The 13,016-nt window shown below is 44.4% G+C and overlaps 1 protein-coding gene across 4 annotated transcripts in view; it reads right to left on the bottom strand.

Moving 5' to 3' along the window:
• The window catches only part of FEZ1 (fasciculation and elongation protein zeta 1), a 152,224-nt gene that overhangs the window by 75,166 nt on the left and 64,042 nt on the right, over positions 1-13,016 (bottom strand). For 3 of the 4 annotated variants that reach the window (XM_034754583.1, XM_034754584.1, XM_034754585.1), the window contains exon 4: positions 9,907-9,993. The exons of the other annotated variant lie outside the window; for it this stretch is intronic. In XM_034754583.1, the coding sequence (XP_034610474.1) occupies positions 9,907-9,993 (87 nt within the window). The remainder of the gene's footprint in view (positions 1-9,906; positions 9,994-13,016) is intronic. 4 annotated transcript variants of the gene reach the window in all.

Genomic DNA, 13,016 nt, shown 5'->3' with positions numbered 1-13,016 from the left:
AGAAAACATCGCTAAAGTACAGCCTTTCCTATCCATTCACAGAACTAAAACTTTCATCCAGGTTCTCAACATCTTGAGTCTCAGTTAGTGCAACATCTTTCTCTCTGGCCTTGACAAATGTAATGGCCTTAGGTGTTTTGTCACCAAGGGTGGCAATAATTTTTGGTTCTTTCCCCGAGCAGACTGGTAGAGCAAAAAGCAAACAAACCAGCGGAACAGACCAGCTGAGCTATGTGGTGCCCTGCAACCCAGGTGCTGATTTGGTGTCTCAGCAAGTTGGTACCCAAGGCAGCTGCCCTGATTACCAGCCCCAAGGCCAGCCATTTAACAGTGAGAGTAATTAACTTAACAGTGAAAGTAATTAATCATTGGAACAACTTAGTGTCATGCTGGATTTTCTATCACTGACCATTTTAAAGTTAAGATTGGATCTTTTTCTAAAACTATGTTCTGGGAATTATTTTGGGCAACTTCTCTGGCCTGTGTTATCCAGGAGGTCTGACGAGATGATTACAATGATCCCTTCTGGCCTTGGAATCTGTGAGCGCAATCTTTTCCCACTCACCTCCATCGAGAATGCTGTGGCAAAAATCATTTTCCTAGCCTGTTGCTTTGACAATGTTAACCCTATCTTTGAATCCCTCCACTGGCTCCCCCTTCTGTCTCCTTTGCATCAGACATGAGCAGCTCCTTTTCACTTTCAAGGCCCTTTCTGGCCTATCCCCACTCAACTATCAGCTCTCATTTACTATCAAGCTGTCAATGCTCCCCTTTGATTAGCCCACAGTGCAACCTCCAGCCTCCATTGCTCACTTGTTACCTTGTAAAACAAATACTTCTGTGCTTCCCCCCTACTGCCCCACGTGCCTGGGAGGCACTCCCTATAAATACCCCCAGTTACCTCATTTTCCTCCTTCAAAACCCTCCTCAAAACTCTCCTTTGCCATGATGCCAACAAAAACTCGACAACACTTAGGCTGCAGGTGTGCTAAGATCACTGCCCATTATGCTGAGTAATGCTGTTCCCTTGTAGCCCCTCATTAGTCTGTATCCATCTGTTGTCTCTTGTCTTATACTCAGCTTGTAAGCCCTTATTTAATTGGAACCATTACTGGGAAAGAAAGAGAATGAATGGGACTGACCCTATAGTCCAGTGGTTAGGGCCTACACCTGGAAGATGGGAGACCCCAGGTCCTGCCCTCCTGCTGTAGTCACCCTTTCATTATTTATCCACAATGGAACAGCTTCGACAGGAGAGACCGAGGGAGCCCCACATTAGAATATCCCATTGCTCAATGGATAGAGCACTCTTCTGAAGGTGGGTAACCCTTGTTCAAATTCCTTCTTCTCCTCCAAGAGAGTGGGGGGGATTGAATCTGGGTCTCTCACATCCCATGTGAGTGCTCTAGCAGCTGGGTTAGAAGTTATAAGGTGGGAAACACCACCTGCTCTGGCTGGATTTGGAATGTGACCTGTTCTGGTAGCCACCCTCTGAGCATACCTACTGGGTCGGGCTTAGGTAGGAGACAGGCAGCTAGACATCTAGAGGGAGGCAGCATGTATGCCCAGAGGCAGAAATATAGGCACCTAGGGTACTCTTATTCTGAAAAACTAGGCACCAAATGAGTTAGGTGCCTATAGGGTTCAGCAGAAGTTCTGTGGATCACAGTGAAGCCAAAACTGGGTCTTAGGCACCTAAGTACTATTGTGGATTTCACCTTGATTCTTATAACATTGCTTGTGCATAACTGGAACTCAGACTGTCACTTGACTGCCTCCCAAACCAAAATCTTCTGCTCAAGATTTATCTTAGCCAGTGCATGACATCCATTACTCCTTTGGAGAAGCAATATTTCAAAATGTATCAATAGGTAAGTCTGGAACTCCAACTTGTCTTTAGCTAAACTGATGATCCAAAACCAGCAAAATGCTCATGAGCAACAAGACTAAGGCTGTATTGCAGGCCAGAGGTTTTGTAGGCCACTGGTTGTCATAGTAACAGCATAGCTCAAGGTCAAATGCTTTGGCCACTGAACCTGACCTCCACCCATGCACTATGAATCTGAGGCTAGGTCTACACTAAGGGGGGGGGTCGATTTAAGATACGCAAATTCAGCTACGCGAATAGCATAGCTGATCCTATTCGACTTACCCCGCTGTGAGGACGGCGGCAAATCGACCGCCGCAGCTCCCCCGTCGACGGCGCTTACTCCTCCTGACGAGGTGGGAGTAAGCACGTCGATTCGGGGATTGATTTATCCGTCTAGATGAGATGCGATAAATCGATCCCCGAGAGATCGATTTCTACCCACCGATCCGGGCGGGTAGTGTAGACGAGCCCTGAGCCCAACCCAGCTTTGAGAAAATGTGTGTTGTGCAAGTCCTTGTTCTCTGTTTATATTCTGCCAGGGCATCTTTTGGAAATGTTGCCCTGAGACCAAAATTTTTGATTTAAAAGTAGTATTTTGAAGTGCTCTAAAATCCACATGCAGATTCAGATTCTACGTTAGAAGTATTGTCAAGGAAATTAGCACTAATTAAACAGATGGAAGAAGAGAGTCTCGAATAAGCAGTTAGGGTAATGTAATCATGAGTTTTATACACTCGTTTACTGAACAATGGGACCGAGTGTGATCAAGGGAAAGAAAGTCTCTGATCATTTAGTGAAGAGACTCTTGATACACAGAACTCTGTAACATGAGCTGCTCACAACATTTTAAGATTCTTATTACTTTTTTGGTGCAAAGCTAGGAAATACAGGGGGGTCAGAACAGTGGGACAGAATGTGTGTGTTGGGGGTGGAGCAGAGAAGGGTATGTGTGGGATGGGGGGTCTGACCCTTTTCCCCTTAGAACTGTGCTCTGGTACACATACTGAGGGGGCAGTACATCCCTAGACAACAACTCTTACTAGCGTAAGGAATCATCCAAACACTGTTTTAGAAAATCCAGTCTGATGGCTAGAGATTTGATGATGAACTGAGATTCCAAAAATGTAGTTTTTCTATGAACCCTTGACCAATAAGAGACTATCATCAAAGGAACTTTTTCCCTCTGGGAGCTCAGAAGCACTGACAGAGCAGAACCACAATAGGCGAAAGTTGAGCACCTTCCCCTCCAGTGACATACTTGGAAGGGAAGGGAAGTGGTGCCATCTGTGCTATGTCATACTCCTCCCTCCCTCAACAATACTCCCCATCCCTCAACAATTCTTCATCACGGCCAAGGGCGGGGGATCAGGGATCATTGCTCCATAATCATGGGAAGAAATGCAGAACTGCCCACCTTCCCCATGCTGTCTCTGCCAATGGGGAAGGGACACCTGGCTCACTTCCCGGTTGCTGCTTCACCCCCACAGTGCAACATTAATTGTCCCCTTTTAGGTATGTTCCAACATACCAATAGCACATGTACAAGCACTCTACCCTCACAGATGCTACATAACACTCTAGGAACACAGCACATAGGACCAATTCTAACACCTTCTCTTTGTGAAAGCAAAACTCCTGTTTAGGATATTCAAGTGTAGTGCAAAGGATCTGCTTACACCTGGCCTATACCCAGACACTGAGCGTACTCCACACAAACTACTACAGAATTGCAAAATGTTACAACCACTCTTTTCCTGAGGATTCCTTCTGAGACACTGTCTTAATTTACCCCTCACTAAGCTCCAGAGACCAATGTCATGTATACCACCAGACTACTGATAAGCCCCACGATAAGAAAACACCTGTTCACCACTATTGACACAATTTACAGAACTCTGCATTGAAATGAGGTATATTTGATCATGCAAGGAAGGTACACACACACCTCTACTCATATCACCATTACAGTTCTTCCAACATGCTCCAACTAATCCTTCCACTATTCAATACAGCTATAGCTAACACAGTTATATAACTGGCATGCATGCAGATAAATGCTACAATTCAAATCTGTGGAACACAACACAATACAGACAATGGCACATTCTCTTAGTCATTCTTTAGGTCTACTTAGAAGGGCACCACCTTCCATGAACCATCACCAGTGGCTATTACCAGCTCCAGAAGGGCGCAGTTAAGTTTTCATTGTACTGGTGGCATATGTCCTGGTTTCAGAAGTTTAAGTTTGTGTTACAATAACTTCATTTCCTGTTTTACAGAGCTTTGAATGTAGCTGAACTCAACATTCTGGAAAGGCATGAGATCACCGGGCAACCTTAATGAAGTTTTTGGGTAGTTACTACCAGACTAGAAGAATCTCTGGCCTGACCCAGAATGACATTTTCTATGTTCCTGAGAATCAGTCAAGGAATCACTTGTTAACAGAATACAGAACATATACACTATCCTATGCAATTAACAAATGAAATATTTCTATCTAGTCATTTAGAACTATCATTTTTTTAAGATGCCTATCACCTTGCTATTTAATCACTGGCAAAGGAGCTGTGATCTGCTGTCTTATACAGAGAAAGCAGTTTTCATTTTAATTAAAAAAGAAAAAGGTTGATGTAATAATAGAGAATGAAAATGAAAATACACCTCTACGATATAACACGACCCGATATAACACGAATTCGGATATAACGCGGTAAATCAGTGCTCCGGGGGTGCGGGGGGAGGGAAGGACTTCCCACTCCGGTGGATCAAAGCAAGTTTGATATAACGCGGTTTCACCTATAACGTGGTAAGATTTTTTGGCTCCTGAGGACAGTGTTATATCGGGGTAGAGATGTATTAAGACAATCATCAAAAAAACCCAATTAAACAGGCTATTTCGCCAAACTACTTGCATCCAATCAAGATTACCCTGCAAATATTATTGGAGAAAAAGAGGGGAATATTTATTTATTTTATGTATTTTCTTTTCCCACTCTCAGACATGATGATTATTGTTAGAGTCTCAGCACCTGGATGGGAAAACCATTCCACAAAGAAGGAATCATTTACCTTGCTCCACCTGCACTTTATGAGTCTTCTTCTGGTTGCCAATTAATTCACTGAACCATATTCTCTCTTGTATTCTACCTCCTTTGCATCATTCTAGCTGTGCAAAGGGGCCGAAAACTTCCCACATCTCCCCAGAGACTGGGTTCAGTAAGTTATTTTAGTGACACTGAAGAGCTGATGGGGTACCTGTACTCAGATCAGGTCGTGTTGATAGTAATACATTTCTTTCCAGTAATGCTTAATTTTATAATGCACTACACCATTTGATTTTGAGATGGACTGTCCCTACAACTCCACTGTAGAATGCGTCTAGGAGGATCGGGAAATCTGGGAGAGTAGGATTTAGGAAAACCCCCAAAGTAGTTCATGCTCCATCTTCGAAAGCTGTTTTCCAACCTTTCATCCATTGATGAACCCATTTAGTTGCAGATTCTTTTCTCTTAAGAAGCTGTGAATAATCCTCAGCCCTGAGAGTAAAGTGTGTGTGTGTGTGTGTGTGTGTGTGTGTGCGTGAGAAAGACAGAGAGAGAGAGAGACTCCCAGACAATTTGCATGTGAAATTGGGAGCGTAAAGCCTGGGGTGTGATAGGCAGAAAGTAACATGGTGACTACAGTCAAAGGGTTTGGGATAAATAATGGATTTTTTGGTTCCCTGGTAATTTTGAAAAAAAAATCAAAAAAAGTTTTGTTTCAGGTTCAATCAAAAACAATATATCTCAAAATGTTTCAGAATCAAAAAGTGAAAAGATTGAGTCAAAATGAAACATTTGTTTCAGGAAAGGAAATGAGGACGAGAGTCACAAAATTGTAGAAGAGGAGCTGGTAGTAGTATTGCCTTTGTTATAAGCTTTAGCTCAGAGGTTAGGGATGTGGGTGAGGCAGCCTCAACTGCCCTCTATCTAATGACTGTGGATGATGATGAATATGAAAATGACTCTGCAGCCTGGTACCTAGGCAACAGACGTGGGAGACTCTCCACTAACTATTTAATGATATATAAGCAGCGGCATGTCTACCCTCCAGCTACTACGGGGAGTCACGGCCAGGCAGCTCTGAACATTGTCCTGTCTGCAGGCACCGCCTCTGCAGCTCCTATTTGCCACAGCTGCCGGCCAATGGGAGCTGCAGGGGTGGCGCTTGGGGCGGGGGCAACGTACAGAACCCCCTGGCTGCCCCTACGCATAAGAGCTGGAGGGGGGACATGCTGCTGCTTCTGCGAGTTGCGCGGAGCTACGGCACACATGGAGCGGGGCAAACCCCAAATCCCGCTACCCGGCAGGAACTCGAGGGCTGGATTAAAACATCTGAAGGGCCGGATGTGGCCTCTGGGCCATAGTTTGCCCACCCCTGGCTTAGCTAGTCGGTCACCAGCCTGTAGCAGTACATGGGATTCTTCCATCCTAAGTGCAGGACTCTGCACTTGTCCTTGTTGACCCTCATCAGATTTCTTTTGGCCCAATCCTCCAATTTATCTAAGTTACTCTGGACCCTATCCCTACTCTCCGGCGTATCTACCTCTCCCCCCAGCTTAGTGTCATCTGCAAACTTGCTGAGGGTGCAATCCATCCCATCATCCAGATAATTAATGAATATGGTGAACAAAACTGGCCCCAGGACCGACCCCTGCGGCACTCCGTTTGATACCGGCTGCCAACTAGATATGGAGCCGTTGATCACTACCCGTTGAGCCTGACAATCTAGCCAGTTTTATCCACCTATAATCCATTCATCCAATCCCTACTTCTTTAACTTGTTGGCAAGAATACTGTGAGAGACGGTATCAAAAGCTTTGCTAAAGTCAAAGTATATCATGTCCACCACTTTCCCCACATCCACAGAGCCAGTTATCTCATCATAGAAGGCAATCAGGTTGGTCAGGCATGACTTGCCCTTGGTGAATCCAAGTTGACTGTTCCTGATCACCTTCCTTTCCTCCAAGTGCTTCAAAATGGATTCCTTGAGGACCTGCTCCATGATTTTTCTGGGGATTGAGGTGAGGCTGACTGGTCTGTAGTTCCCCGGATTCTCCTTCTTCCCTTTTTTAAAGGTGGGCACTATATTTGGCTTTTCCCAATCATCTGGGACCTCCCCTGATTGCCATGAGTTTTCAAAGATAATGGCCAATGGCTCTGCAATCACATCAGCCAACTCCCTCAGCATCCTTGGATGCACTGCATCCGGCCCGATGGACTTGTGCATGTCCAGCTTTTCTAAATAATCAGTCTGGGAGCTGACCTTGTCTGTGAAGACCGAAGCAAAACAAACATTGAGTACTTCAGCTTTTCCACATCATCTGTTACTAGGTTGCCTCCCCCATTCAGTAAGGGTCCTACACTTTCCCTGACCTTCTTGTTGCTAACATACCTGTAGAAAACCTTCTTGTTACCCTTCACATCCCTTGCTAGCTGCAACTCCAGTTGTGCTTTGGACTTCCTGATTATACCCCTGTACACTCGAGCAATATTTTTATACACCTCCCTAGGCATCTGTCCGAGTTTCCACTTCTTTTAAGCTTCCTTTTTGTGTTTAAACTCACCAAAGACTTCTCTGTTAAGCCACGATGGTCGCCTGCCATATTTGCTATTCTTTCTGCACATCGGGATGTTAAGCCAAGATGGTCGCCTGCCATATTTGCTATTCTTTCTGCACATCGGGATGGTTTGTTCCTGCACCTTCAATAAGGCTTCTTTAAAATACAGCCAGCTCTCCTGGACTCCTTTCCCCCTCATATTAGCCTCCCAGGTAATCCTGCCCATCAGTTCCCTGAGGGAGTCAAAGTCTGCTTTTCTGAAGTCCAGGGTCTGTATTCTGCTGCTCTCTTTTCTTCCTTTTGTCAGAATCCTGAACTCGACCATCTCATGGTCACTGCTGCCCAGGTTGCCACCCACTTCTACTTCCCCTACCAATTCTTCCCCGTTTGTGAGCAGCAGGTCTAGAGGACTACAGTCTCTAGTTGGTTCCTCCAGCACTTGCATCAGGAAGTTGTCCCCAGCACTCAACTTAAATAAATGTTTGGGGTGAAAATGATCCATTTCCTTTTGACATTACTGAGACATTTCAACTTTTTCAATTTGGTTGAAACAATTTTTCAAATTTGACATAAATTTGCAGATAGTTCAGTTAATCCCAAACCACGTTTTTCAGTGCATTTGTCCAAAAAATGTCACCCAGCTCTAGTCACGACACTGGACCAGGTCTATCTTATGTCTATAAGAACATAAAAATCACCAGATTTTATCAGAGCAAGGGGTCGATCTAATTCAATATTCTGTCTCTGATGGTGTGACTCATACCAGATGTCTCAAAGGAAGGGTGAAGAAACCCCACAGTTAACAATTTTAGAATAACTTGTCCCTTGGGAAGTTTAATTGAATGCCCCCTGGTTCTGCATTATGCATCTTCTTTATCATTCCTTTGTTGTGTACCTTTATCATGTCCCTTGTTATTCTTGTCACTGATTCACTAAATACAAACCATCTGCTTGACAGGTTTCAGAGTGGTAGCCGTGTAAGTGGGTTCTAGCCCACGAAAGCTTATGCCCAAATAAATTTGTTAGTCTCTAAGGTGCCACAAGGACTCCTCATTGTATCTGCTTGACAGTTAGCCCAGCAAACAGGTTGTTTGCAAAGAACTGAAAATGGTCTTTTTCCCACTGGGGAATCAACTTCAAAGGGAGAAGGAAGGGCACAGTCTGGATATTTGAGTAATGCGAAGCTTTTTCAACATATGACACCTGGTTGAGGGCAGGGGATGAAGCACTTCAACTAATATATAAAATAAAAATGCTGCTATAGAGACCACAGTGTCCTCTTATTACTTCCCTCTGCTGGCATTACAAGACACAAAGCTTGCCTCTCTAAACAAACCTATAGAAAATGAGTAGACAGGTGGAAGAAGAATGTATTTATCCACATTAGCCACAAAACCAAACTTCTACAGTTCAGTTAATTTTAGCTGAGTGTGCACAAGTCCATACACATGGTAGAAGGGCTGTCTACTCCAATGTGTCCCCCACCCCCATACTCCTTTATGTGCATGCATAACTTGTGGCACCAGGAATTACACCGAGACATTGATGAGGGACTGGGCCTATCCTTGTGTAATGGGACTGTTATTCAATTACATGGTAGCATTTACAGTGAGGACGTTTGCCTTTCCCTGATGTGAAGGAGAGCACAAGTATCTTACAGTAAAGAGACAGTCACCCTTCCCTCAGCCCTTTACCAAGACTACTGTACTTTCTGATCTGCTGAATACGATAATTGCAGAAAAGGCCATTTTGATTACTGTGTGAGCAGCAGCATCATGATCCTGCTATTGTTGTTTTATAATGCATCATTGATAGAAATTCGTGAGTGCAACAAAGAGATACTCTACTTGGGTTACGTTTTGCCATTTTGCTGACAGACTCAACTTCATTGCCATCCATGCAAGTAAAAATGTAGCTGTACACTGTATTAAGGGCTCCATCCTGGAGACCCCAATCAGGCAGAACTTCTAGTTAAGTCCTATTTGAAGTTAATGGGAGCTCTGCTCAAGTTAGGACTTCAGGTCTAACTTCATAGTAAAGAATAGTGCTGATTACACTGCCCCTCCCTTCTTTGAACATAAACATTTCTTGATGTTTATTTACAAATAATTGCATTTTCCTATAAAGCCAAAGGCTAAATGGTGGTTTATATTAGGACAGGCTCCCCTTTCACTCAGAAGAGAAGGGCATTGATGATTCTTAGGTTTCTTAGTATGCTGACTTCCCACTACTGCTTTGTGGGCTGTTCTTTGTGGCTAACTTGCTTAGTGAGGGAAGGGGCTGTTGTGCTTAGCATAAGGGAGGATCTGTGTCTCTTACCATAGCAAAGGTGACCTTGATAGGGGTGAGATTTGGTGCAAGGAAAATTTCTTGTCAGAATTTCTCTCCTTTCAGAGAGAGGAAAGGTCAGGGCAAAAACTGAGGAAGGTTCATGTACCTGATCTGCTGTAAGTAGAGGCTCCTCATTAATACCAGAGTCATTTTCACTCTTCTCATTGAGCTCTTCCTCCTCCTTCTCGTGGATCTGAAGAAAAAACCCAAACCAAATTCTGATTGGTCAGCAGCAGGTATATTCCCACTTGGGTCTTCAGTCTAGCATTGATTTTACTGCATGAATTACTACTCTCCCTCTAGATAGCTGAGAAGCATCTGAAAATGAGGTTCACTGCTTCTTCAAAATCCAAGCATACTTCACCACTGAGATACAAAAGAAGGCCATCATGCAGCATACTTCGATATGTCAGACCATCTCTTACCTAGGAATGTGGGAGAAGAATGTTGTAGAAGAGGGAATAACAGAACGAGCCAACAGAAAAAGTCTAAGGTGTGTCTGTGTAATCCACAATCAGCTTTAGTGCTGGTGATGTTCTAGATCTATTAGATTCCTGTTAGATTCTTCTCACATCATGAGTTTTAAAATCATTCTCCCACTTTGTCATTTCAAACACCCTTACCAACATTTTCGAAGAAACTGATCTCAAAGACCACAAAATGTCCCTGTCTGGTAAATGGCAAAACTTATTGATCCATGCATGTTTAGGCACAGAAAGGATTTTTGCTACCTGGTTTATAAGATCAGTCCTGCAAGCTGCGGAGCATTCTGGCCCTGATCCAGCAAAGCAATTAAGCACGTGCTCAATTTTGAGCACATGAGTAGCCCTACTGAAGTCCTTCTATCCTGAAACAAGCCTTTTTCAGCCTGTAGCAGATTGGACCCTGCTTGCCAGAAGAGGATGAAATTAGGGCCAGAGGTCCTTCTTGATACATTGATAGAAAGGAAACAGTCACCACTACTCTCTTCGTGCTAAAAGAAAGTGTATTAAGTATTACTATGTTAGTATTGTAGCACTCAGAGGGTACGTCGAAACTGCAAAAAGCCCTGCGGCAGCAAAACTCAGAGCCCAGGTCAACCGACTCAGGTTCACGAAGCTTGTGCTACAGGGCTGAAATAGCAATTCCTACTCAGGCAGAGTCCTGGCTCTGAGAGCCAGTGATGATACTGCTGGCCAAGTCAATCCAGGACGTTTCTTCCAAAATAATAAAAGTTCTGGAAGTCCTGGATCTCTCAATGCATCCAGTCCAAATACATTTGTAAGTAATGTTTTTCATTGGAGATATTTCCATGCTCCAGAGCAGGGCAAGCCAAACTGTTGCTGAAGATCCACAAATGGTTGAAATATATCATTCTCAATTACGTGCAACACACTGATAATTCCTCTCACTATCCAATCCCTTCACTCAAGGTTTTACCACCAATTTTAAGGATGGGATTGCTCAATAGGATCACTCACCTCTACATGGAAGAATTCATGGAAGCAGAGCTTTCTAGTCAGGTTTGACCAAGTTTGCTCACAGCCATGATTATGATAGCTCTGGAGCCAAAAAAATCTATAATAATTCAGTTCTACAGTGCCTGAAAGGGAGAGAGAGTAAACCAATTCTTGCTCAATCTGACCCCAAGATGGAGGTCTAACAGTCATAAATATGGATGGCGGGTGGAGCCCCCCTTAGGGGAAGCTAGCCCCCAGCTCAACCCCTTCTGCCCACCCCACCCCCACAGCCAGAGCCCTGAGACCTCCTGCTGCTCCACCGTGGCCACAAGTTTCCCCCCTTCAGCCAGAGATCAGTCTTGACAAAGCTCTGGCTGGGATGACTTAGTGGAGGATTGGTCCTGCTTTGAGCAGGAGGTTGGAATAGATGATCTCCTGTGGTCCTTTCCAACCCTGATATTCTATGATTTTATGATTCCAGATGATGTCGTGTTATCTGGGGGAGGGAACTGCAGTTATTAGGAAGAGACAGGTATTAGTAGTGGTAATTTGATCATTAGAAACATAGATAGCTGGATTTGCAATGACCGGGAGAACCACATGGTGACTTGCCTGCCTGGTGTGAAGGTTGCAGATCTAGATGTGGAGACATCTAGATAGACTTATGTGTAGTGCTGGGGAGGAGCCGGTGGTCATGGTACATGTAGGTACCAATGACATAGGGAAGGATAGGAGAGAGGTCCTGGAGGTCAAATATAGACTGCTAGGCAAGAGAGTGAAGTCCAGGACTTCCATGGTAGCATTCTCTGGTAGCATCCATGTGCAGGGCCAGTTAGGCAGGCAGAACTGCAGGGTCTCAATGCACAGATGAGACAATGGTGTAGGGAGGAGGGGATTAGATTTATTAGGAACTGAGGAAACTTTTGGGAAAGGGGGAGCCTATACAGGAAGGATGGGCTCCATCTAAACCAAAATGGAACCAGATTGCTGTCACTTAAAATTAAAGAGGTCGTTGAACAGTTTTTAAACTAAGGGCTGGGGAAAGCTGACAGGTGCATAGGAGCACATGGTTCGGACAGAGACATCCCTTAGGGAAGGATCTATTAATGGAGACTCTATATGTCCTAGTAAGGAGGAGAGGATGGAAGATAATAAAATATGGATACAAGTATCAGAGGGGTAGCTGTGTTAATCTGAATCTGTAAAAAGCAACAGAGGGTCCTGTGGCACCTTTAAGACTAGGGCTACATCTACACTACAGGGGGGAGTCGATTTAAGATACGCAAATTCAGCTACGTGAATAGCGTAGCTGAATTCGACGTATCGCAGCCGACTTACCCCGCTGTGAGGACGGCGGCAAAATCGACCTCTGCGGCTTCCCATCGACGGAGCTTAATCCCACCTCCACTGGTGGAGTAAGAGCGTCGATTCGGGGATCAATTGTCGCGTCCTGACGGGACGCGATAAATCGATCCCCGAGAGGTCAATTTCTACCCGCCGATTCAGGCGGGTAGTGTAGACCCAGCCTAACAGAAGTATTGGGAGCATAAGCTTTCGTGGGTAAGAACCTCACTTCTTCAGATGCAATATGTCTTGCATCTGAAGAAGTGAGGTTCGGTTCTTACCCACGAAAGCTTATGCTCCCAATACTTCTGTTAGTCTTAAAAGTGCCACAAGACCCTCTGTTGCTTTTTACAAAATATGGGTAGTATCTGATGAGAAACAGTCAAATGAAAAAGCAGCAAAGTGTCCTGTGGCACCTTATAGACTAACAGAC

Source organism: Trachemys scripta, chromosome 21 (assembly GCF_013100865.1).
Source record: "Trachemys scripta elegans isolate TJP31775 chromosome 21, CAS_Tse_1.0, whole genome shotgun sequence".
In the NCBI taxonomy this organism is placed as follows: Eukaryota; Metazoa; Chordata; order Testudines; family Emydidae; genus Trachemys; species Trachemys scripta.
Note: the sequence above shows the minus strand (reverse complement) of the source record. Positions and strands in the feature narration are given on the sequence as shown.